General features: G+C 46.1%; 1 protein-coding gene across 2 annotated transcripts in view; it reads left to right on the forward strand.

Annotated features, from left to right (window-relative positions):
- The first annotated feature begins 1,054 nt into the window (after positions 1-1,054).
- LOC129708885 (polymeric immunoglobulin receptor-like) overlaps positions 1,055-23,365 on the forward strand; it is a 29,439-nt gene continuing 7,128 nt past the window's right edge. The window contains exons 1-7 of one of the 2 annotated variants that reach the window (XM_055654934.1): positions 1,055-1,212; positions 4,681-5,001; positions 8,661-8,981; positions 12,587-12,907; positions 16,503-16,823; positions 17,980-18,046; positions 22,195-22,298. In XM_055654934.1, coding sequence (XP_055510909.1) covers positions 1,164-1,212; positions 4,681-5,001; positions 8,661-8,981; positions 12,587-12,907; positions 16,503-16,823; positions 17,980-18,046; positions 22,195-22,298 — 1,504 coding nt within the window. In that variant the 5' untranslated portion in view covers positions 1,055-1,163. The remainder of the gene's footprint in view (positions 1,213-4,680; positions 5,002-8,660; positions 8,982-12,586; positions 12,908-16,502; positions 16,824-17,979; positions 18,047-22,194; positions 22,299-23,365) is intronic. The other variant, XM_055654935.1, reaches the window with a different exon arrangement.

Genomic DNA, 23,365 nt, shown 5'->3' on the forward strand with positions numbered 1-23,365 from the left:
TGTGGTGAAAATGCTGAAGTCTAAAGGGCACAGCTTTAAGGTGAGAGTGGCTACGTTTAAAGGAGATTATCTTTTACACAGAGATTGAATGTGGCCAGTTCCTGTGCTGTACGGTTCTATGTTCTATTAAATACACAGTGGATAGTGTCATAGAGTCATAGGTTCATACATCATGGAAACAGCCCTTCAGCCCAACTTGCCCACACCAACCATCCTGCAGGCATGAACATTGAATTCTCCCAATTTTGTTAGCCCTTGCTGCCTCCTCCCCTTCCTCAGCCCTCGGACTGTCTCCTCCCATCCCTCAGCCCCCGGGGTCCTCCTCCTCCTCCTTTTTCCTATCTTCTCCCCGCCCCTCAGTCTGAAGAAGGGTTTCGGCCCAAAACTTTGCCTATTTCCTTCGCTCCATAGATGCACCCGCTGAGTTTCTCCAGCATTTTTGTGTCCCTTCTACACTAGCCTTACTGCCCGCACATGACCTATGTGCTTCTAAACCTGTCCTATCAAATGTACCTGTCCATATGCTTCTTAAATGTTGCAATAGTCCCTGCCTCAACTATGTCCTCTGGCAGCTCGTTCCATACACCCACCACCATTTGTGTGAAAAAGTAACCCCTGAGGTTGATATTAATTTTTTTTCCCATCACCTTAAACGTATGTCCTCTGGTACTTGATTCTCCTACTCCAGGCAAGAGACTCTGTGTGTCTACCAGATCTATCGCTCCCATATCTGGAACTGGAAAGAAAATTGTAGACTTTGCAATCCAAGCACCGAATTTCAATATTCTGTAATTCTGTGTAAAAAAAAAAGACCATATTTTGCACAAGATGTGTCCGTACAACTTATAGACACAGCCACTTCTTTCATAGGTCCTGGTTCCTGTGACCCAGCAGTTGTGACATGGTCTATGCGATCCATGCCAGAAAAACAAATAAGCACACACTGAATATCACCTGATGAAGTAGGCTCGAAACAGGGAAAACACATCTTTGACATATGCAACATTATCTTGGCCATCAGATAACCTTGTGGGAGGTTACACAATCTATTGCAAACATTTTATTCTTGCTAAGTCCAGATAGGCAGCAAATGACAGGATCCGGACAAACGTACACAGCGCAAAGTGGCGTTCATATGAAGGATTGACAAATTATTATTAATCATGAAATATATTCATTTTACTCTGTTCCTGACCACCTTTTCATTGGCAGGTAAGCAAAACTATTTGATTATGTTTTATGTAGGAAGGAACTGCAGATGCTGGTTTAAACCGAAGATACACACAAAATGCGAGAGTAACTCAGCGGGACAGGCAGTATCTCGGGAGAGAAGGAATGGGTGACTTTTCCGGTCGAGACCCTTCTTCATAACAAATTATGTTTTATTTCAACTATCATTCACTCCAGTTTAGTTTAATTTAGTTTAGTTTGCAGATAGAGCCCTTCGGGAAACAAGCCCTTTGGCCCACGGAGAGGAATGTTAAGGAAAATTTGATTTTATATTGTAACTTTAATAAACTTCAATTTCTTGAGACTTATTAAATTATTTTAAAAATAAAGCCATTGATGTCAAGGAACATTGCCACAACATTCAAAGCTTCCACAAGCAACAACATAATCATCATTATTCAGTGATTAAGGCTGAGAAATAAATATTGTCCTTCTCTAGAAAGAGTACGTGCTGCAGCAGGTACGTGGCAGAAGAAATAGGTATTAGGAGGAGCTCTAATTAAACAGAGAACTTTGCCTTTAAGGGCACTACACCCTAAAAAATATACTTGTAGTTGTACTCTTTCAGGCATATAATGTTTAGTTTAGTTGAACTAAACACTACATGCCTGAAAGAGTACAAGCGTGGAAACAGGCCCTTCTGCCCACCGAGTCCACGGCAACCAGTGATCATCCGCACACTAGTTCTATCCTACAAGCTGGGGACAATTTGCACAAGCCAATTAAACCTACAAACCTGCATCTCTTTAGAAAGTGGTAGGAAACCGGAGTACCCAGAGAAAACCCACACGGCCACAGTGAGAGTGTACAAACTCCGCACAGACAGCACCCGCAGTCAGGATCGGACCCGGAACTCTGGCGCTGTAAGGCAGCAACACTCTCATTGCAATGTTCATGTATTTTGTGTTTTATGACCGTTTCCTTGGTGTATCCCTTAATTGGTATATGTGACAATAAACTGACCTTGAAACCTTGAACTAAACTAAACCAAGCCCTCTTTTAGAAATTAGTTGAGTCTTGATCCTGGTGCGAATCATTGGGTTGTGAATACAGAAGAAGCAGAACGCATTTAAACCTCAGTGCATTGGCATAAGCTTGTGGGATAGGTATTATCTACAGAACATGACCCTGTCTCTAAATATTTAACCATAGTGCCCTTGGTTAGGAAACAAACAACTCCCTCGATAGACTTTAAACGGCATTTTTGGGAAGTTTACCAGCAACTGGTTTCACAATCATTGCTGGTGTTTCTATTATCTTTAAGCTGCTGGGACCCGACACATTTAATGACCCCCCCCACCCGCCCACCCCCACCCACAACCTTCCACTTCTCTTCCTCTGAGATACTTAGTATGTTCACTATGATAGCACAAGATGGCGGACTGCAGGGGTGATGCGCCGTTGTGTATGGCTGCTCCGCCTGCAGTCCGTCCTTTCACCCTTTTTTATTTTTATTTTTAGTCCTGTCACTACAAAATGTTTGTTGGAGGTCTTCTTTTATGTGGTGGGTGGGGGGAGGGGAAGGGGGAAACTATTTTAATCCCAGTCCTACCTGGTCGGAGATGCGGTTTTCCTCCGAACCGCATCTTCGTCCTCTCTGTGCGGCCTACCATCGAGCTGGAGCAGCGCTGGAGCGGCGTTTCCTGCCGGGACTACAGCTTCGCCGGTGGTGCAAATGCTGGGACACCAACACGGAGCGGGCGATGCCTTACCGGGTCGCCTTGCGGTAAGCTCCGGGGCACTGTGAACGCCGACTGCAACATCGTTGAGCTGCGGCTGCAGAGCGTCCAGCCGCGGGCGGGCGGCACTGGATTTAAAACACCGCGGAGCCTGGGATCCGGGATCGCCAGAGTCGGAGGTCCAGCCGGCGCGGCCTGAGAACTTTGGACAATGCAGTCTTCGGGGAGGAAGCGGCCGCTTCAGTCCAAGCCGCTGAAGGATGTTCACCCGACGCCGATGATCCAGCTTTGCGGCAGGAGGGCCTGAAAACACCGGGTTGGCTGAGGAGGCCACATATAGACCCCGACCTCGGGTGGACTATGAGGAGGAGAACTGGATATTTTTAGTGCCTTCCCTCACAGTGAATTCTGCTGTGAGGGGACGTTTCTTGTTGATTTCTGTAGTGTACTGTTCTTTTTTCTTTTTTCTTTTTCTTTTTTATTTTATATGGATTTATTGACATTTAATCTATTCAATTAGTTTAATCAATCTCTGTAAAGCACTTTGGTTCAAAGTGATTTTGTTTAAAAGTGCTATATAAATAAATATTATTATTATTATTATTATTACTATGACAAAGCCTTATAGTACAGCCCCTTACAACAGTGTTTACATTTATACGATACAATAGGAACTTTATTTTTCACAGGAGGGAAATAGATCTGCCAACGGTCATAAAACTCCGACCATCGATTACCCATACACTAGAAATAGAATCAGAAATACACCATGGAAACAGGTCCTTCGGCTCAAGTTGCCCACCCCGACCAACATGTCCCATCTACACTCCTCCCACCTTCCTCCATTTGGCCCATATCTCTCGAAACGTGTACTATCCATGTACATGTCTAAATGTTTCTTAAACATTGCGATTGTTTCTGCACAGACAGTACCCGTAGTCAGGATCGAACCTGGGAAGCGGGGACCAGTCCCTTCATAGCTGGTGGAGAGTATCTGCTGGAATCGGATAGAAATTGATGACATGTCGATGCCAAGACAAACTGTGAAGTCCCGATTCAGCTAACATGCCTAAAGTCAATCCTCCAGGTCATCTGTACAAACGCTGGCCTCATGTACGATTATTATTACCAACTTTGGGTTGTCAGGAATGGCTCAGTGCAGGAAGCCACCATTAAGTTGGGGGAGTCCAGAACCAGAAGTCACAGTTTAAGAATAAGGGGTAGGCTATTTAGGACTGAGATGAGGAAAAACCTATTCACCCAGCGAGTTGTGAATCTATGGAATTCTCTGCCACAGAAGGCAGTGGAGGCCAATTCACTGGGTGTTTTCAAGAGAGAATTAGATTTAGCTCTTAACAGAATCAAGTGATAAGGGGGAAAATCAAGAATATAGTACTGATTCTGGATGATCAGCCATGATCATATATTGAATGGCGGTGCTGGCTCGAAGGGCATGTGTATGTGCATGCATATGTGCGTGTTTGTGTCCATGCATGTGATGTGCATGTTTTTGTATCGTACGTGTATTTGTGTATGTGTGCATGTCCGTGTCCATTTGTGTATGCCTGGATGTCACTTTTAATGGGATAGGTTGGGCTGAAGGGCCGCTTTCAGCGCTGCATGACTCTATGGACTCCAAGACCATAAAAAGAAGGAAGACAGTGCAAAGAAAAAACCAAGACAACAAAATAAGACATTAGTGCTCGTCCTCTGATGACCTCCAAGCGTTTTGCTGGACAGAGTAATTGCCAACTGTGCTTTGTACTTACAGCTGCATTAACTGGGCCGAAGCTAGTGTCCGGGACCTTGGGAGGAGCCGTTACCATAAGATGCCAGTATCATGCATATTACAAGTATCATGAAAAGTACTGGTGCAAGGGTTCTGATTGGAAATCCTGCAGTGTTCTGGCCAATTCTGCAAGCCAACATAAAAACATTGATGATAGAATAAGAATGGTGGACAACCAAACTGCTGGAGAATTTATCACTAAAGTGACCCAACTCTCTGCCAACGACACTGGGCTTTACTGGTGCGGCATTGTGCAACTCGGCTATGACAGAATGGTTCCAGTGCGACTGAACGTTACAGAAGGTAAGATCAATCTTAATTTCTTCCTGATGAGATGTTCCCATATACTCAGACCAAATGGGGTGTAGACACAAGGAACTGCAGATGCTGGTTTACTAAGGAAAGACACAAAATGCTGAAGTAGCTCAGCAGGTCAGGCAGCATCTCTGGAGAAGGGTCTCGATCCGAAACTTCACCTATTCCTTTTCTCCAGAGATGCTGCTGAGTTACTCCAGCTGTTTGAGCCTATCGGTGGAGAACGTGAAGAGGTGATGTTTCGGGTCGGGAAGAAGTCATTTTAGACGGTTTGCATGATGCGTGCATTAATGTGTTTGGTGAAGTGCATAGTTAACAGTCGGAATTATGCTCAATGAAGCATTCACATATTATTTATGCTTCAAATAGTCACAAACTAAACATAGAAAATAGGTGCAGGAGTAGGCCATTCGGCCCTTCGAGCATGCACTGCCATTCAATATGATCATGGCTGATCATCCAAATCAATATCCTGTACCTGCCTTCTCTCCATACCCCCTGATCCCTTTAGCCACAAGGGCCACATCTAACTCCCTCTTAAATATAGCCAATGAACTGGCCTCAACTACCTTCTGTGGCAGAGAATTCCAGAGATTTACCACTCTCTGTGTTAAAAATGTTTTTCTCATCTCGGTCCTAAAGGATTTCCCCCTTATCCTTAAACTGTGACCCCTTGTTCTGGACTTCCCCGACATCGGGAACAATCTTCCTGCATCTAGCCTGCCCGACCCCTTAAGAATTTTGTACGTTTCTATAAGATCCCCCCTTAATCTTCTAAATTCTAGCGAGTACAAGCCGAGTCTATCCAGTCTTTCTTCATATGAAAGTCCTGACATCCCAGGAATCAGTCTGGTGAATCTTCTCTGTACTCCCTCTATGGCAAAAATGCCTTTCCTCTGGTCTGTAATTCCCCGTTTTTTCTCTCCCTCCCTTTTTAAAAAGTGGGGTTACATTAGCTACCCTCCAATCCTCAGGAACTACTCCAGAATCTAAAGAGTTTTGAAAAATTATCACTAATGCATCCACTATTTCTGGGGTTACTTCCTTAAGTACTCTGGGATGCAGCCTATCTGGCCCTGGGGATTTATCGGCCTTTAATCTGCCACCTAACACCACTTCCTGGCTAACTTGGATTTCACTCAGTTCCTCCATCTCATTTGAGTCCCGGTCCCCTGCTATTTTCAGCAGATTATTTATGCCTTCCTTAGTGAAGACAGAACCAAAGTAGTTATTCAATTGGTCTGCCATGTCCTTGTTCCCCATGATCAATTCACCTGTCAATTCAACATATTCAGCAATCAAGACATGATATATACCACAATGACATACAGCAAAATTATAACACAGTGTCTCAACTCTTTTTACACGTTGCAATGAATGCAATTTCTATTATTTATTTCCACTTCCAAACAAATATGTGGTTGGATTATTCAGCGTATGATCAACGTGTGTCAATAAATCCTGGACCATGGTAACATATATGCTTAACCATGCACACTACAGATTGATGCAAGCATGGTTTCTGTGAAGGACCAAAAATTATCATGACATGGCCATTGCATGGGTCGTTATTGCTATTGGTACAGAAATACTCTCGCTTCCCACATAATTTATCCACAACAAAATATACAGGTTGCAAGGACATTTTTATGATAACAGCTGTTAAAACCGACTATACCCATCTGACAGGTTAAACATTACACTAACTGACAAGAGATGGCCAAAGGACTTCAAATGCAGCAAATGTTCTTTTGACAACATGTTTAAAGTTGTCAAAATGCCACGGTAGCAGTGACAATTGAACACTGCAGTTTTAATGTTTCACTGGTTCACAATTTAATTAATCCATCATTATAGATTAAAACAAATAATAACATTAAAAATTAAAACACATTTGACTGCATTCCATTATCAAACATTGTCATTGTCGGTGCGGGATGGATAGATGGGGTCTTTGAGAAGGCAATCAGTGCAGAATGGATGGAGTGAGGCAGGGGGATTAGTGCGTATTGGTTGAGTAGATAAAATTGTGAGGGGAGAGTGCAGGAGATGTCAGTGGGGGAGTACGGGATAGATGGGGTAATCAGTACCTGATGGATGGGGGGGGGGGGATCAGGGGGCAGTGCAGGATGAATGTGTGGATCAGTACAGGATGATGATGGGGGGTGGGTCAGCATAGTGTGGATCGGGGGGTCTGTGCGGGATGAATGGGGAAATACAGTGCAGGATGGAGGGGAAGGGGGTCAGTACAGGATGAATTGGGGGACCAGTGTAGGATGGGGGGGGGGGGGGCAGGATAATCAATGCGAGGTGGATAGGAAGACCGGTGCAGGATAAATAGATGGGGGGGGGGGGGGGTAGATGGGGAGGGGAGCACAGGGGGTAGATGGGGAGGGGAACACAGGGGGTGGCAGTGAGGACTGAATATATGGGGAATTTGAATCAGTGTGGGGTGGAGAGGGTTGGTCCCAGGATAAGGGGGGGGGGGCGTACGAGAGAGAGAGGGGGGAAGGGGCAGAGGAGGAAGGTCAGCGCTCCTCGGACAACACCGGCATCATCGCCCCGCAGCCCGTCCCTGCCCACCGCCAAAGGGGGAGGTAGTTGGTCCGCTTCCACTCCTCCGCCAGCTAACAGGAAGGTGCGGGGCCGAGCGGTGCAGGTGCTTCAGAGCAAAGATACTAAAGGAGGCTCCTCTAGTATCATTGCTTCAGACAGCGGAAGGAGGCCTCCCCCTTCTTTCCTCCTTCCCTCCCTCCTCGGCATGGAGGGTTTGTTTTGAAAGCGGTTATCGCCGTTGGCGTAGTGGCACTCAGCAGGCAGGGTGCAGAACGAAGTGCGGGGCCCGTCATTCACTCCGATAAACTAAGGCGATGGTGAGGTGCGAGGGCCCGGCGGGGGGGAGCGCGGGCACGCGACGAGGGATCTCCCTTTTCCCCCCCAAATCATCCCGCGGGTCGGATTGGACCCTTCGAGGGTAGTTTAAAACCCCGATATAAAACAAACAGACCCCCCCTCCCCGCAACGTAAAGCAACGCAATATTCCACGGTTCTACTCACACAGACTAGGCCCGGAGCATCGAGGCGTTGCATTTAAAATGGCGGCGATCTGATCCCGCCCACTGCGCACGCGCGGAGAGCCGGCGTCATTGTGCGTCGTATGTCACTAGCTACTGCGTCTTTGTCACCCACTTCTGCGTCGCTTTTTGTCACCAGCTTCCCCCACCACTCCCGCCCCCCCCCCCCACTGCGAAGGCGCGGATGGTCGCAAATCTACTTTTCAAATCATCCCGCGGGCCGGAACCAGAATTTCGTGTAATTTTTTTTTTCCCGCTGAATTTTTTTTACTCTGGAAAAAATGGGGATGCGGTCGCACCCAAAGCACCCCCCCCCCGCCCCCCTTATAGCGGAGCTATAAGATCTTTGCTTCGGTCGGCCATGAGGGTGGGCCGAAGGGCCGGTTTCAGCGCTGCACTGAACTCCACGACCGTAACTGAACTCCACGACAGTGACTGTGACTCCACGACCGTAAAACGAAGGAAGACAGTACAAAGAAAAAAACAAAATAAGACATTAGTGCTCATCCTCTGATGACCTCCAAGCGTTTTGCTGGAATCTGAGTAATTGCCAACTGTGCTTTGTACTTACAGCTGCATTAACTGGGCCGAAGCTAGTGTCCGGGACCTTGGGAGGAGCCGTTACCATAAGATGCCAGTATCATGCATATTACAAGTATCATGAAAAGTACTTGTGCAAGGGTTCTGATTGGAAATCCTGCAGTGTTCTGGCCAATTCTACAAACCAACATAAAAACATTGACGATAGAATAAGAATGGTGGACAACCAAACTGCTGGAGAATTTATCACTAAAGTGACCCAACTCTCTGCCAATGATACTGGGCTTTACTGGTGCGGCATTGTGCAATTCGGCTATGACAGAATGGTTCCAGTGCGACTGAACGTTACAGAAGGTAAGATCAATCTTAATTTCTTCCTGATGAGATGTTCCCATATACCCAGACCAAATGGGGTGTAGAAACAAGGAACAAGGAAATGCAGATGCTGGTTTACTAAGGAAAGACACAAAATGCTGAAGTAGCTCAGCAGGTCAGGCAGCATCTCTGGAGAAGGGTCTCGATCCGAAACTTCACCTATTCCTTTTCTCCAGAGATGCTGCTGAGTTACTCCAGCTGTTTGAGCCTATCGGTGGAGAACGTGAAGAGGTGATGTTTCGGGTCGGGAAGAAGTCATTTTAGACGGCTTGCATGATGCGTGCATTAATGTGTTTGGATGAAGTGCATAGTTAACAGTCGGAATTATGCTCAATGAAGCATTCACATATTATTTATGCTTCAAATAGTCACAAACTAAACATAGAAAATAGGTGCAGGAGTAGGCCATTCGGCCCTTCGAGCATGCACTGCCATTCAATATGATCATGGCTGATCATCCAAATCAATATCCTGTACCTGCCTTCTCTCCATACCCCCTGATCCCTTTAGCCACAAGGGCCACATCTAACTCCCTCTTAAATATAGCCAATGAACTGGCCTCAACTACCTTCTGTGGCAGAGAATTCCAGAGATTTACCACTCTCTGTGTTAAAAATGTTTTTCTCATCTCGGTCCTAAAGGATTTCCCCCTTATCCTTAAACTGTGACCCCTTGTTCTGGACTTCCCCGACATCGGGAACAATCTTCCTGCATCTAGCCTGTCCGACCCCTTAAGAATTTTGTAAGTTTCTATAAGATCCCCCCTTAATCTTCTAAATTCTAGCGAGTACAAGCCGAGTCTATCCAGTCTTTCTTCATATGAAAGTCCTGACATCCCAGGAATCAGTCTGGTGAATCTTCTCTGTACTCCCTCTATGGCAAAAATGCCTTTCCTCTGGTCTGTAATTCCCAGTTTTTTCTCTCCCGCCCTTTTTAAAAAGTGGGGTTACATTAGCTACCCTCCAATCCTCAGGAACTACTCCAGAATCTAAAGAGTTTTGAAAAATTATCACTAATGCATCCACTATTTCTGGGGTTACTTCCTTAAGTACTCTGGGATGCAGCCTATCTGGCCCTGGGGATTTATCGGCCTTTAATCTGCCACCTAACACCACTTCCTGGCTAACTTGGATTTCACTCAGTTCCTCCATCTCATTTGACTCCCGGTCCCCTGCTATTTTCAGCAGATTATTTATGCCTTCCTTAGTGAAGACAGAACCAAAGTAGTTATTCAATTGGTCTGCCATGCCCTTGTTCCCCATGATCAATCAATTCACCTGTCAATTCAACATATTCAGCAATCAAGACATGATATATACCACAATGACATACAGCAAAATTATAACACAGTATCTCAACTCTTTTTACACGTTGCAATGAATGCAATTTCTATTATTTATTTCCACTTCCAAACAAATATGTGGTTGGATTATTCAGCGTATGATCAACGTGTGTCAATAAATCCTGGACCATGGTAACATATATGCTTAACCATGCACACTACAGATTGATGCAAGCATGGTTTCTGTGAAGGACCAAAAATTATCATGACATGGCCATTGCATGGGTCGTTATTGCTATTGGTACAGAAACACTCTCGCTTCCCACATAATTTATCCACAACAAAATATACAGGTTGCAAGGACATTTTTATGATAACAGCTGTTAAAACCGACTATACCCATCTGACAGGTTAAACATTACACTAACTAACAAGAGATGGCCAAAGGACTTCAAATGCAGCAAATGTTCTTTTGACAACATGTTTAAAGTTGTCAAAATGCCACGGTAGCAGTGACAATTGAACACTGCAGTTTTAATGTTTCACTGGTTCACAATTTAATTAATCCATCATTATAGATTAAAACAAATAATAACATTAAGAATTAAAACACATTTGACTGCATTCCATTATCAAACATTGTCATTGTCGGTGCGGGATGGATAGATGGGGTCTTTGAGAAGGCAATCAGTGCAGAATGGATGGAGTGAGGCAGGGGGATTAGTGCGTATTGGTTGAGTAGATAAAATTGTGAGGGGAGAGTGCAGGAGATGTCAGTGGGGGAGTACGGGATAGATGGGGTAATCAGTACCTGATGGGGGGGGGGGGGGGGGATCAGTGCAGGATGAATGTGTGGATCAGTACAGGATGAATGGGAGTGGGTCAGCATAGTGTGGATCGGGGGGTCTGTGCGGGATGAATGGGGAAAGACAGTGCAGGATGGATGGGAAGGGGGTCAGTACAGGATGAATTGGGGGACCAGTGTGTAGGGGGGGGGGGGGGGGCAGGATAATCAATGCGAGGTGGATAGGAAGACCGGTGCAGGATAAATAGATGGGGGGGGGGGGGGTAGATGGGGAGGGGAGCACAGGGGGTAGATGGGGAGGGGAACACAGGGGGTGCAGTGAGGACTGAATATATGGGGAATTTGAATCAGTGTGGGGTGGAGAGGGTTGGTCCCAGGATAAGGGGGGGGGGGGGGGGGGGGTACGAGAGAGAGAGGGGGGGGAAGGGGCAGAGGAGGAAGGTCAGCGCTCCTCGGACAACACCGGCATCATCGCCCCACAGCCCGTCCCTCCCTGCCCACCGCCAAAGGGGGAGGTAGTTGGTCCGCCTCTCCTCCTCCGCCAGCTAACAGGAAGGTGCGGGGCCGAGCGGTGCAGGTGCTTCAGAGCAAAGATACTAAAGGAGGCTCCTCTAGTATCATTGCTTCAGACGGCGGAAGGAGGCCTCCCCCTTCTTTCCTCCTTCCCTCCCTCCTCGGCATGGAGGGTTTGTTTTGAAAGCGGTTATCGCCGTTGGCGTAGTGGCACTCAGCAGGCAGGGTGCAGAACGAAGTGCGGGGCCCGTCATTCACTCCGATAAACTAAGGCGATGGTGAGGTGCGAGGGCCCGGCGGGGGGGAACGCGACGAGGGATCTCCCTTTTCCCCCCCAAATCATCCCGCGGGTCGGATTGGACCCTTCGAGGGTAGTTTAAAACCCCGATATAAAACAAACAGATTCCCCCCACCCCCCCCCCCACCGCCGCAACGCAGCGCAATATTCCACGGTTCTACTCACACAGACTAGGCCCGGAGCATCGAGGCGTTGCATTTAAAATGGCGGCGATCTGATCCCGCCCACTGCGCACGCGCGGAGAGACGGCGTCATTATGCGTCGTTTGTCACCAGCTCCCCCCCGCCCCCCACTGCGCAGGCGCGGATGGTCGCAAATCTACTTTTCAAATCATCCCGCGGGCCGGAACCAGAATTTCGTGTAATTTTTTTTTTCCCTCTGAATTTTTTTTACTCTGGAAAAAATGGGGGTGCGGTCGCACCCAAAGCACCCGCCCCCCTTATAGCGGAGCTATAAGATCTTTGCTTCGGTCGGCCATGAGGGTGGGCCGAAGGGCCGGTTTCAGCGCTGCACTGAACTCCACGACCGTAACTGAACTCCACGACAGTGACTGTGACTCCACGACCGTAAAACGAAGGAAGACAGTACAAAGAAAAAAACAAAATAAGACATTAGTGCTCATCCTCTGATGACCTCCAAGCGTTTTGCTGGACTGAGTAATTGCCAACTGTGCTTTGTACTTACAGCTGCATTAACTGGGCCGAAGCTAGTGTCCGGGACCTTGGGAGGAGCCGTTACCATAAGATGCCAGTATCATGCATATTACAAGTATCATGAAAAGTACTTGTGCAAGGGTTCTGATTGGAAATCCTGCAGTGTTCTGGCCAATTCTGCAAACCAACATAAAAACATTGACGATAGAATAAGAATGGTGGACAACCAAACTGCTGGAGAATTTATCACTAAAGTGACCCAACTCTCTGCCAATGATACTGGGCTTTACTGGTGCGGCATTGTGCAATTCGGCTATGACAGAATGGTTCCAGTGCGACTGAACGTTACAGAAGGTAAGATCAATCTTAATTTCTTCCTGATGAGATGTTCCCATATACCCAGACCAAATGGGGTGTAGAAACAAGGAACTGCAGATGCTGGTTTATTAAGGAAAGACACAAAATGCTGAAGTAGCTCAGCAGGTCAGGCAGCATCTCTGGAGAAGGGTCTCGATCCGAAACTTCACCTATTCCTTTTCTCCAGAGATGCTGCTGAGTTACTCCAGCTGTTTGAGCCTATCGGTGGAGAACGTGAAGAGGTGATGTTTCGGGTCGGGAAGAAGTCATTTTAGACGGCTTGCATGATGCGTGCATTAATGTGTTTGGATGAAGTGCATAGTTAACAGTCGGAATTATGCTCAATGAAGCATTCACATATTATTTATGCTTCAAATAGTCACAAACTAAACATAGAAAATAGGTGCAGGAGTAGGCCATTCGGCCCTTCGAGCATGCACTGCCATTCAATATGATCATGGCTGATCATCCAAATCAATATCCTGTACCTGCCTTCTCTCCATACCCCCTGATCCCTTTAGCCACAAGGGCCACATCTAACTCCCTCTTAAATATAGCCAATGAACTGGCCTCAACTACCTTCTGTGGCAGAGAATTCCAGAGATTTACCAATCTCTGTGTTAAAAATGTTTTTCTCATCTCGGTCCTAAAGGATTTCCCCCTTATCCTTAAACTGTGACCCCTTGTTCTGGACTTCCCCGACATCGGGAACAATCTTCCTGCATCTAGCCTGTCCGACCCCTTAAGAATTTTGTAAGTTTCTATAAGATCCCCCCTTAATCTTCTAAATTCTAGCGAGTACAAGCCGAGTCTATCCAGTCTTTCTTCATATGAAAGTCCTGACATCCCAGGAATCAGTCTGGTGAATCTTCTCTGTACTCCCTCTATGGCAAAAATGCCTTTCCTCTGGTCTGTAATTCCCCGTTTTTTCTCTCCCTCCCTTTTTAAAAAGTGGGGTTACATTAGCTAACCTCCAATCCTCAGGAACTACTCCAGAATCTAAAGAGTTTTGAAAAATTATCACTAATGTATCCACTATTTCTGGGGTTACTTCCTTAAGTACTCTGGGATGCAGCCTATCTGGCCCTGGGGATTTATCGGCCTTTAATCTGCCACCTAACACCACTTCCTGGCTAACTTGGATTTCACTCAGTTCCTCCATCTCATTTGACTCCCGGTCCCCTGCTATTTTCAGCAGATTATTTATGCCTTCCTTAGTGAAGACAGAACCAAAGTAGTTATTCAATTGGTCTGCCATGTCCTTGTTCCCCATGATCAATTCACCTGTCAATTCAACATATTCAGCAATCAAGACATGATATATACCACAATGACATACAGCAAAATTATAACACAGTATCTTAACTCTTTTTACACATTGCAATGAATGCAATTTCTATTATTTATTTCCACTTCCAAATAAATATGTGGTTGGATTATTCAGCGTATGATCAACGTGTGTCAATAAATCCTGGACCATGGTAACATATATGCTTAACCATGCACACTACAGATTGATGCAAGCATGGTTTCTGTGAAGGACCAAAAATTATCATGACATGGCCATTGCATGGGTCGTTATTGCTATTGGTACAGAAATACTCTCGCTTCCCACATAATTTATCCACAACAAAATATACAGGTTGCAAGGACATTTTTATGATAACAGCTGTTAAAACCGACTATACCCATCTGACAGGTTAAACATTACACTAACTGACAAGAGATGGCCAAAGGACTTCAAATGCAGCAAATGTTCTTTTGACAATATGTTTAAAGTTGTCAAAATGCCACGGTAGCAGTAACAATTGAACACTGCAGTTTTAATGTTTCACTGGTTCACAATTTAATTAATCCATCATTATAGATTAAAACAAATAGTAACATTAAGAATTAAAACACATTTGACTGCATTCCATTATCAAACATTGTCATTGTCGGTGCGGGATGGATAGATGGGGTCTTTGAGAAGGCAATCAGTGCAGAATGGATGGAGTGAGGCAGGGGGATTAGTGCGTATTGGTTGAGTAGATAAAATTGTGAGGGGAGAGTGCAGGAGATGTCAGTGGGGGAGTACGGGATAGATGGGGTAATCAGTACCTGATGGATGGGGGGGGGGGGGATCAGTGCAGGATGAATGTGTGGATCAGTACAGGATGACTGGGAGTGGGTCGGCATAGTGTTGATGGGGGGGTCTGTGCGGGATGAATGGGGAAAGACAGTGCAGGATGGATGGGAAGGGGGTCAGTACAGGATGAATTGGGGGACCAGTGTAGGATGGGGGGGGGGTGCAGGATAATCAATGCGAGGTGGCTAGGAAGACCGGTGCAGGATAAATAGATGGGGGGGGGGGGGGGGGGGGTAGATGGGGAGGGGAGCACAGGGGGTAGATGGGGAGGGGAACACAGGGGGTGGCAGTGAGGACTGAATATATGGGGAATTTGAATCAGTGTGGGGTGGAGAGGGTTGGTCCCAGGATAAGGGCGGGGGGGCGTACAAGAGAGAGAGGGGGAAGGGGCAGAGGAGGAAGGTCAGCGCTCCTCGGACAACACCGGCATCATCGCCCCGCAGCCCGTCCCTCCCTGCCCACCGCCAAAGGGGGAGGTAGTTGGTCCGCTTCCACTCCTCCGCCGGCAAACAGGAAGGTGCGGGGCCGAGCGGTGCAGGTGCTTCAGAGCAAAGATACTAAAGGAGGCTCCTCTAGTATCATTGCTTCAGACGGCGGAAGGAGGCATCCCTTCTTTCCTCCTTCCCTCCCTCCTCGGCATGGAGGGTTTGTTTTGAAAGCGGTTATCGCCGTTGGCGTAGTGGCACTCAGCAGGCAGGGTGCAGAACGAAGTGCGGGGCCCGTCATTCACTCCGATAAACTAAGGCGATGGTGAGGTGCGAGGGCCCGGCGGGGGGGGGTGGAGCGCGGGCAAGCGACGAGGGATCTCCCTTTTCCCCCCCAAATCATCCCGCGGGTCGGATTGGACCCTTCGAGGGTAGTTTAAAACCCCGATATAAAACAAACAGATTCCCCCCCCACCTCCCGCCGCAACGCAACGCAATATTCCACGGTTCTACTCACACAGACTAGGCCCGGAGCATCGAGGCGTTGCATTTAAAATGGCGGCGATCTGATCCCGCCCACTGCGCACGCGCGGAGAGACGGCGTCATTATGCGTCGTTTGTCACCAGCTCCCCCCCGCCCCCCACTGCGCAGGCGCGGATGGTCGCAAATCTACTTTTCAAATCATCCCGCGGGCCGGAACCAGAATTTCGTGTATTTTTTTTTTCCCTCTGAATTTTTTTTACTCTGGAAAAAATGGGAGTGCGGTCGCACCCAAAGCACCCGCCCCCCTTATAGCGGAGCTATAAGATCTTTGCTTCGGTCGGCCATGAGGGTGGGCCGAAGGGCCGGTTTCAGCGCTGCACTGAACTCCACGACCGTAACTGAACTCCACGACAGTGACTGTGACTCCACGACCGTAAAACGAAGGAAGACAGTACAAAGAAAAAAACAAAATAAGACATTAGTGCTCATCCTCTGATGACCTCCAAGCGTTTTGCTGGAATCTGAGTAATTGCCAACTGTGCTTTGTACTTACAGCTGCATTAACTGGGCCGAAGCTAGTGTCCGGGACCTTGGGAGGAGCCGTTACCATAAGATGCCAGTATCATGCATCTTACAAGTATCATGAAAAGTACTGGTGCAAGGGTTCTGATTGGAAATCCTGCAGTGTTCTGGCCAATTCTACAAACCAACATAAAAACATTGACGATAGAATAAGAATGGTGGACAACCAAACTGCTGGAGAATTTATCACTAAAGTGACCCAACTCTCTGCCAATGACAGTGGGCTTTACTGGTGCGGCATTGTGCAATTCGGCTATGACAGAATGGTTCCAGTGCGACTGAACGTTACAGAAGGTAAGATCAATCTTAATTTCTTCCTAATGAGATGTTCCCATATACTCAGACCAAATGGGGCGTAGAAACAAGGAACTGCAGATGCTGGTTTACTAAGGAAAGACACAAAATGCTGAAGTAGCTCAGCAGGTCAGGCAGAATCTCTGGAGAAGGGTCTCGATCCGAAACTTCACCTATTCCTTTTCTCCAGAAATGCTGGAGTTTAGAAGGATGGGGGGGATCTTATAGAAACATATAAAATTATACAAGGATTGGACAAGCTAGATGCAGGAACAATGTTCCCAATGTTGGGTGTCCAGAACCTGCCATAGAGGGCAGTGGTGCCCAAGTGACTGGATTGATTTAAGAGAGAGTTAGATAGAGCTCAGAGGCTAGTGAAGTCAAGGTATATGGGGAGAAGGCAGGCACATAACGTCGCCATCCATCCAGAGATGTTGCCTAATCCGCTAAGATAATGCAGGAAGATTGTTCCCGATGTTAGGGAAGTCCAGGACAAGGGGGTCACAGCTTAAGGATAAAGGGGAAATCCTTTAAAACCGAGATGAGAAGAACTTTTTTCACGCAGAGAGTGGTGAATCTCTGGAACTCTCTGCCACAGAGGGTAGTTGAGGCCAGTTCATTGGCTATATTTAAGAGGGAGTTAGATGTGGCCCTTGTGGCTAAGGGGATCAGGAGAGAAGGCAGGTACGGGATACTGAGTTGGATGATCAGCCATGATCATATTGAATGGCGGTGCAGGCTCGAAGGGCCGAATGGCCTACTCCTGCACCTAATTTCTATGTTTCTATGTTTCTATAATTTTGTGTCTTTCCTTATTAGAAAAGACTGATATAATGCTTTTAAATAAGAAATACTCAGATTTTTATTACAATTTATGAATCTATGGTCAAATTATAGTCGTCAGAAACTGTTGGTCACAAACGTCACAAATGGTCGGCGTAGACACAGCGAGGCCATGGTGTTTCCATGCTATATCTCTAAACTAAACTAAACTAAACCAGACCATGCCACAATAAACTCTGTGTAGGTTCCTTCACAGAATGGTTGTTCAACTTTTCCAAAGGCCAAAGACAAAATGTTATCTCTATATAAACAATGTGTTGGATGTAAACGTATACAAACTGTAAAGTGTAAATGTGCGAAATGTGTTTTTCAGATCCAACAACACAACCACCTACAATATCTCCTGAACTTCAGGAAACAGCTCATCACGGAAATCAAAGGTAACAGTGGAATAGATAAATAAACAGAATTGGTTGTCATAGTGTCGCACATCCGATAAGCCAATCCAAATGCCCGTATCCATGTACCTTAGTTTAGTTTAATGATACAGTGTGGAAACTGGCCCTTCGGCCCACAGAGTCCGTGTCGACCAGTGATCCCCACATAATAATATCCTACACATACTAGGGACAATTTACATTTTTTAGAAAGCCAATTTACCTGCAAACTTGTAGGTGTTTGGAGTGTGGGAGGAAACCAAAGATCGCGGAGAATCAGGTTACGGGGAGAACCACGCAGGTTACGGGGAGAACGTGCAAACTCCGTACAGACAGCACCCGTAAACCTGGGTCTCTGGCGCTGAAAGGCAGCAACTCTACTGCTGCGCCACCGTGCTGTACCTGTCCAACTGTCTTTTAAATGTTGTTGTTGTAGTATCTACCTCAAATACTTTGTAACTTAGTCAGTGCCCTTTACCTGGTGACTAATCGCATACCATGGGTATGCAAGCCAAGAATTTCACTGTGACTTGTTATATGTGACAATAAACTATTCAATTCAACTTCCTCTGGCATGATTACTGTTGGTGTCAGTTTACTTCTTATCCCACAAAGCCTTGAAGATTTAGTTTAGGGATATAGCATAGAAACCGGCTCCTCAACTCACCAAGTCCACCCTGACCATTGATCACCCGTTCAGACTAGCTCCGACGTTATCCCACTTTCGCAACCACTTCCGTGACAAATCTATGTCACGCAATCAACAAAATTGATACATTTTCCCGCTGATTTGACCTTTAGTGAACTTTGAGTGCTGCAGTTATATTAGCTGTGTTGACCAAGTGTTGAAAACAGTGTGCAAAATATTAGACACTTTTGCCTTCGCAAGAGCACTAATAAGAGAATGGAATGATAATGCTTTTAGTGGATCTTCTTCGTTGAAACAAATTGGCCCAGATCAGTCATCACGAAGCAAATTCCATTTTACAAGCCACATTTCAACCACAGCCATGGAACCCGCTCAATATCAATGCCCAGATGAGACTGTTGATGAAAGAGTGGAGAAAATACAAGCTTGTACTTGCATCCAAAACTCTGCAATGATTTGGATTGTGCAGCTGTTGCTGTTAATGCATGGATGAAAGCGCCAAGCATCTCCTGCAGCAGCACGGTGGTGCAGTGGTAGAGTTGCTGCCTCACAGCGCCAGGGACCCGGGTTTGAACCTGACTACGGGTGCTGTCTGTACGGAGTTTGTACATTCTCCCTGTGACCCCTTTAGTTTTCTCTGCGTGCTCCGGCATCCTCTACCATCCCAAAGACGTGCAGGTGTGTAGGTTAATTGGCTTCTGTAAGTTGTCGCTAGTGTGTAGAGAGTTGATGAGAAAGTGGGATAACATAGAACTAGTGCGAATGGATGATGGCTGGTTAGCACGAACTAGGTGGGCCGAATAGCCTGTTTCCATACTCTATCGCCAAACCGAACTAACCTAAACTAATGTTTAAGATGGGACTGCAGATGCTGGAAAATCGAAGATAGACAAAAATGCTGCAGAAACTCAGTGGGCGAAGCAGCATCTTTGGAGCGAAGGAAATGGGTGATGTTTCGGGTCGAGACCCTTTTTTTAGACTAAGGAAATAGGCGACGTTTCGGGTCGACACCCTTCGGGTCTCGACCCGAAACGTCGCCTATTTCCTTCGCTCCATATTTGCTGCCTCACCCGCTGAGCTTCTCCAGCGTTTTTGTGTAACCTAAACTAATATCAATTTGTTGTACTAACTGATTACAGAATCGCAGGATTATTACATAGAAACATAGAAACATAGAAATTAGGTGCAGGAGTAGGCCATTCGGCCCTTCGAGCCTGCACCGCCATTCAATATGATCATGGCTGATCATCCAACTCAGTATCCCGTACCTGCCTTCTCTCCATACCCCCTGATCCCCTTAGCCACAAGGGCCACATCTAACTCCCTCTTAAATATAGCCAATGAACTGGCCTCAACTACCCTCTGTGGCAGAGAATTCCAGAGATTCACCACTCTCTGTGTGAAAAAAGTTCTTCTCATCTCGGTTTTAAAGGATTTCCCCTTTATCCTTAAGCTGTGACCCCTTGTCCTGGACTTCCCTAACATCGGGAATAATCTTCCTGCATCTAGCTTGTCCAACCCCTTAAGAATTTTGTAAGTTTCTATAAGATCCCCTCTCAATCTTCTAAATTCTAGAGAGTATAAACCAAGTCTATCCAGTCTTTCTTCATAAGACAGTCCTGACATCCCAGGAATCAGTCTGGTGAACCGTCTCTGCACTCCCTCTATGGCAATAATGTCCTTCCTCATATTTGGATGGTGTAAAACATCTTAGGAAATGACTGTTCAGCCCATCTAATCTCTACTAGCTCTGTGTTGGAGCAACCCAGTTGGTCTCACTATCCTTCACTCTCCACGGATCCCGGCAAACTTTTCGTGTTTAAGTATCTACCTGGTTCCCCTTCGAACACTTTCATTCCATCTGCCTCCACTGTTTCCGCACTGTATCTCTAAACTAAATTAAACCACTCACCTCTGGTATTGGCCCAAACCACAAGCTATTTTAAAATGAACTTCCCCATGTTACTTTCAGTTACTCTTTTATTGCCAATTGAAAATAAAAATAAAGTTTTAAATAGGAAGTATAACAACCTGCAACAAACTATGGTGTAAATATGATTCTATATTTAAACTGAGTTGCCGCTCATGTAGATTCCTAGGGGGAACTTCATTCTAAGGGTGAATATTACTCAGGGCTTCCTCTCTTGATTGCTCTCTAATAACTTGCTCAATTGTGTTTCCGTAGGAACATGAACGATGTGGAGGTTTGCAAACATCTAAAGCTGAATGGAGACAGAAGGAACTGCAGATGCTGGAATCTTGAATAAGATGAAAAGTGCTGGAGCAACTCAGCAGGTCAGGCAGCAACTGAGGATAGACAATGGATAGACAATGTTTTGGGTCAAGACTGCAGTTTTGGGGTTCCACGTGTCTCCTGACCCACTGAGTTACTACGGTAACTTACTCTCAATTCCAGCATCTGCAGTTCTTTGTGTCTCAATCTTAAGCAGGGTCCCAACCTGAAACATCGCCAATTCATTCCTTCCACAGATGCAGCTTGGCCCATTGAGTTACTCCAGCACTTTGTGCTTTACTAAAGCTGATCTTGACCCAAAACATTGTCTATCCATTGTCTATCCTCAGTTGCTGCCTGACCTGCTGAGTTGCTCTAGCACTTTTCATCTTATTCAAGATTCCAGCATCTGCAGTTCCTTCTGTCTCCCTTCAGCTTTAGCAGTTTGCAAACCTCCACATCGTTCATGTCCCCATGTGACTTGTGTATGTACCTGGTGTTGGGTATATAGTTAGTGTCTGGGGGTCTGCATCCCGCAAACATCAGTGGTTTTAGCAACAGATGCTAGCAATGCTAGCATTTATTTCAAGAAGGCTAGAATACAAAGACAGAGATATAATGCTGAGGCTCTATAAGGCGCTGGTAAGGCCGTTTTTGGAGCATGGTGAGTAATTTTGGGCACCGTATCTGAGGACGGATGTGCTGACTCTGGAGAGGGTCCAGAGGAGGTTTACAAGAATGATCCCAGGAATGAGTGAGTTATGAATGAGCGTTTGACAGCGTTGGGCCTGTACTCGCAAGAGTTTAGAAGAATGAGGGGGTATCGCATTGAAACATACAAAATAATGAAAGGCTTGGATAGAGTGGATGTGGAGAGGATGTTTCCACTAGTGGGAGAGTCTAGGACTAGAGGTAATTGCCTCAGAAATAAAGGACGTTCTTTTAGGAAGGAGATGAGGAGGAATTTCTTTAGTCCGTGGAGGACGTCAATGGATATTTTTAAGGCAGAATTAGATAGATATATTCTTGATTAGTACGGGTGTCGGGGGTTATGGGGAGAAGGCAGGAGAATGGGGTTAGGAGGGTGAGATAGATCAGCCAGGATTTAACGGCGGAGTCGACTTTATGGGCCGAATGGCCTAATTCTGCTCCTGTCATTTATGACATGATCTAACAGAAATGGGAATAGAAAATTGAAAAACGTAAGAAACAACAAGTATGAAAATTGGCTTGGGATAATTAAATTTTGCTTTTATTTTATTCCCACAGTTCCGTAAATATATCCATTCTTCTGGGAAGCATATTTGGAGTTTTGATTGTTTTGATTGTTACTGCTGTTTTTGTCATAAAATGCAGGAAATATTCCGCAGCGGGTAAGTGACGCAACTTTAAACATTCCATTTGTACATGAGAAAACTTTCTACATCCAGTGGATGAGCTGAAGAGGGAAATGTGGAATTCTCCAGAAACCTCTCCCATTCCTTCAGTTCTAACCCTACAATAGTCGAGAGTGTTTTATTGTCATATGTCCCAGATAGAACAATGAAATTCTTACTGCAGCACAACAGAATATGTATTCATAATAAATAATATAACAAAAACTCAGAAAAAAAACCCCAAACAATAACAGTGCAATAATAATAATAATAATAGTCTATTGTAGTTCAGAGTGTATGAGGTTGTAGTGTTTAATAGCCTGATGGCTGCAGGGAAGAAGCTGTTCCTGAACCTGGACGTTATAATAATAATAATAATAAATTTTATTTTTGGGCGCCTTTCAGAAATCTCAAGGACACCTTACAGAGATTAACAGGAATAAAAAACGTATAATCAGAATAAAATAAATAATAAAGACATCACAGAAACACAAATTAAAAACAGAATTCAGTCCAAAAACAAAAAATCAAAAACACAATGTGAAAAAGAGAGCAGCGGCAGCTAAAGCGCGCCAACGTCCACTCTCCCTTCCGACAGCCATCTTTGCACAAAGACTAACAGGATTACTTACAGACAAAAAAAAATCATCCCCCCACAATGGATACCACTGTGGGGGAAGGCACAATGTCCAGTCCCCAACCCCAAGTTCACCCAAAGTCAGGCCTATTGAGGCCACCGCAATTGCCTCTACGGAGGCCCGATGTTCTGGCCGTTCTCACCGTGTGATCTTGCCCCAGCGTCGGGAGAGTCCTCTCAGCGGCTGGGCCACTTGGAACGGCCGCTTCCTAGCTGGAGACCGCGGCTTCCGAAGCCGACAAGGCCGCGCCGGCCTGGAGCTCCCAGGCTCCCGATGTTGAATTCGGCGCCGCCTGCTCCGCTCTGCAGACCCGCAGCCCGGAGGTGTCGAACACGGCGGACACAGCTCACCGGAGCTCCAGCACGGCGACCCAGACAAGGCACCGCCCGCTCCGCGACAGCGCCCCGGCGCTGCGCCACCACCGAG

Source organism: Leucoraja erinacea, chromosome 24 (genome assembly GCF_028641065.1).
Source record: "Leucoraja erinacea ecotype New England chromosome 24, Leri_hhj_1, whole genome shotgun sequence".
In the NCBI taxonomy this organism is placed as follows: Eukaryota; Metazoa; Chordata; class Chondrichthyes; order Rajiformes; family Rajidae; genus Leucoraja; species Leucoraja erinaceus.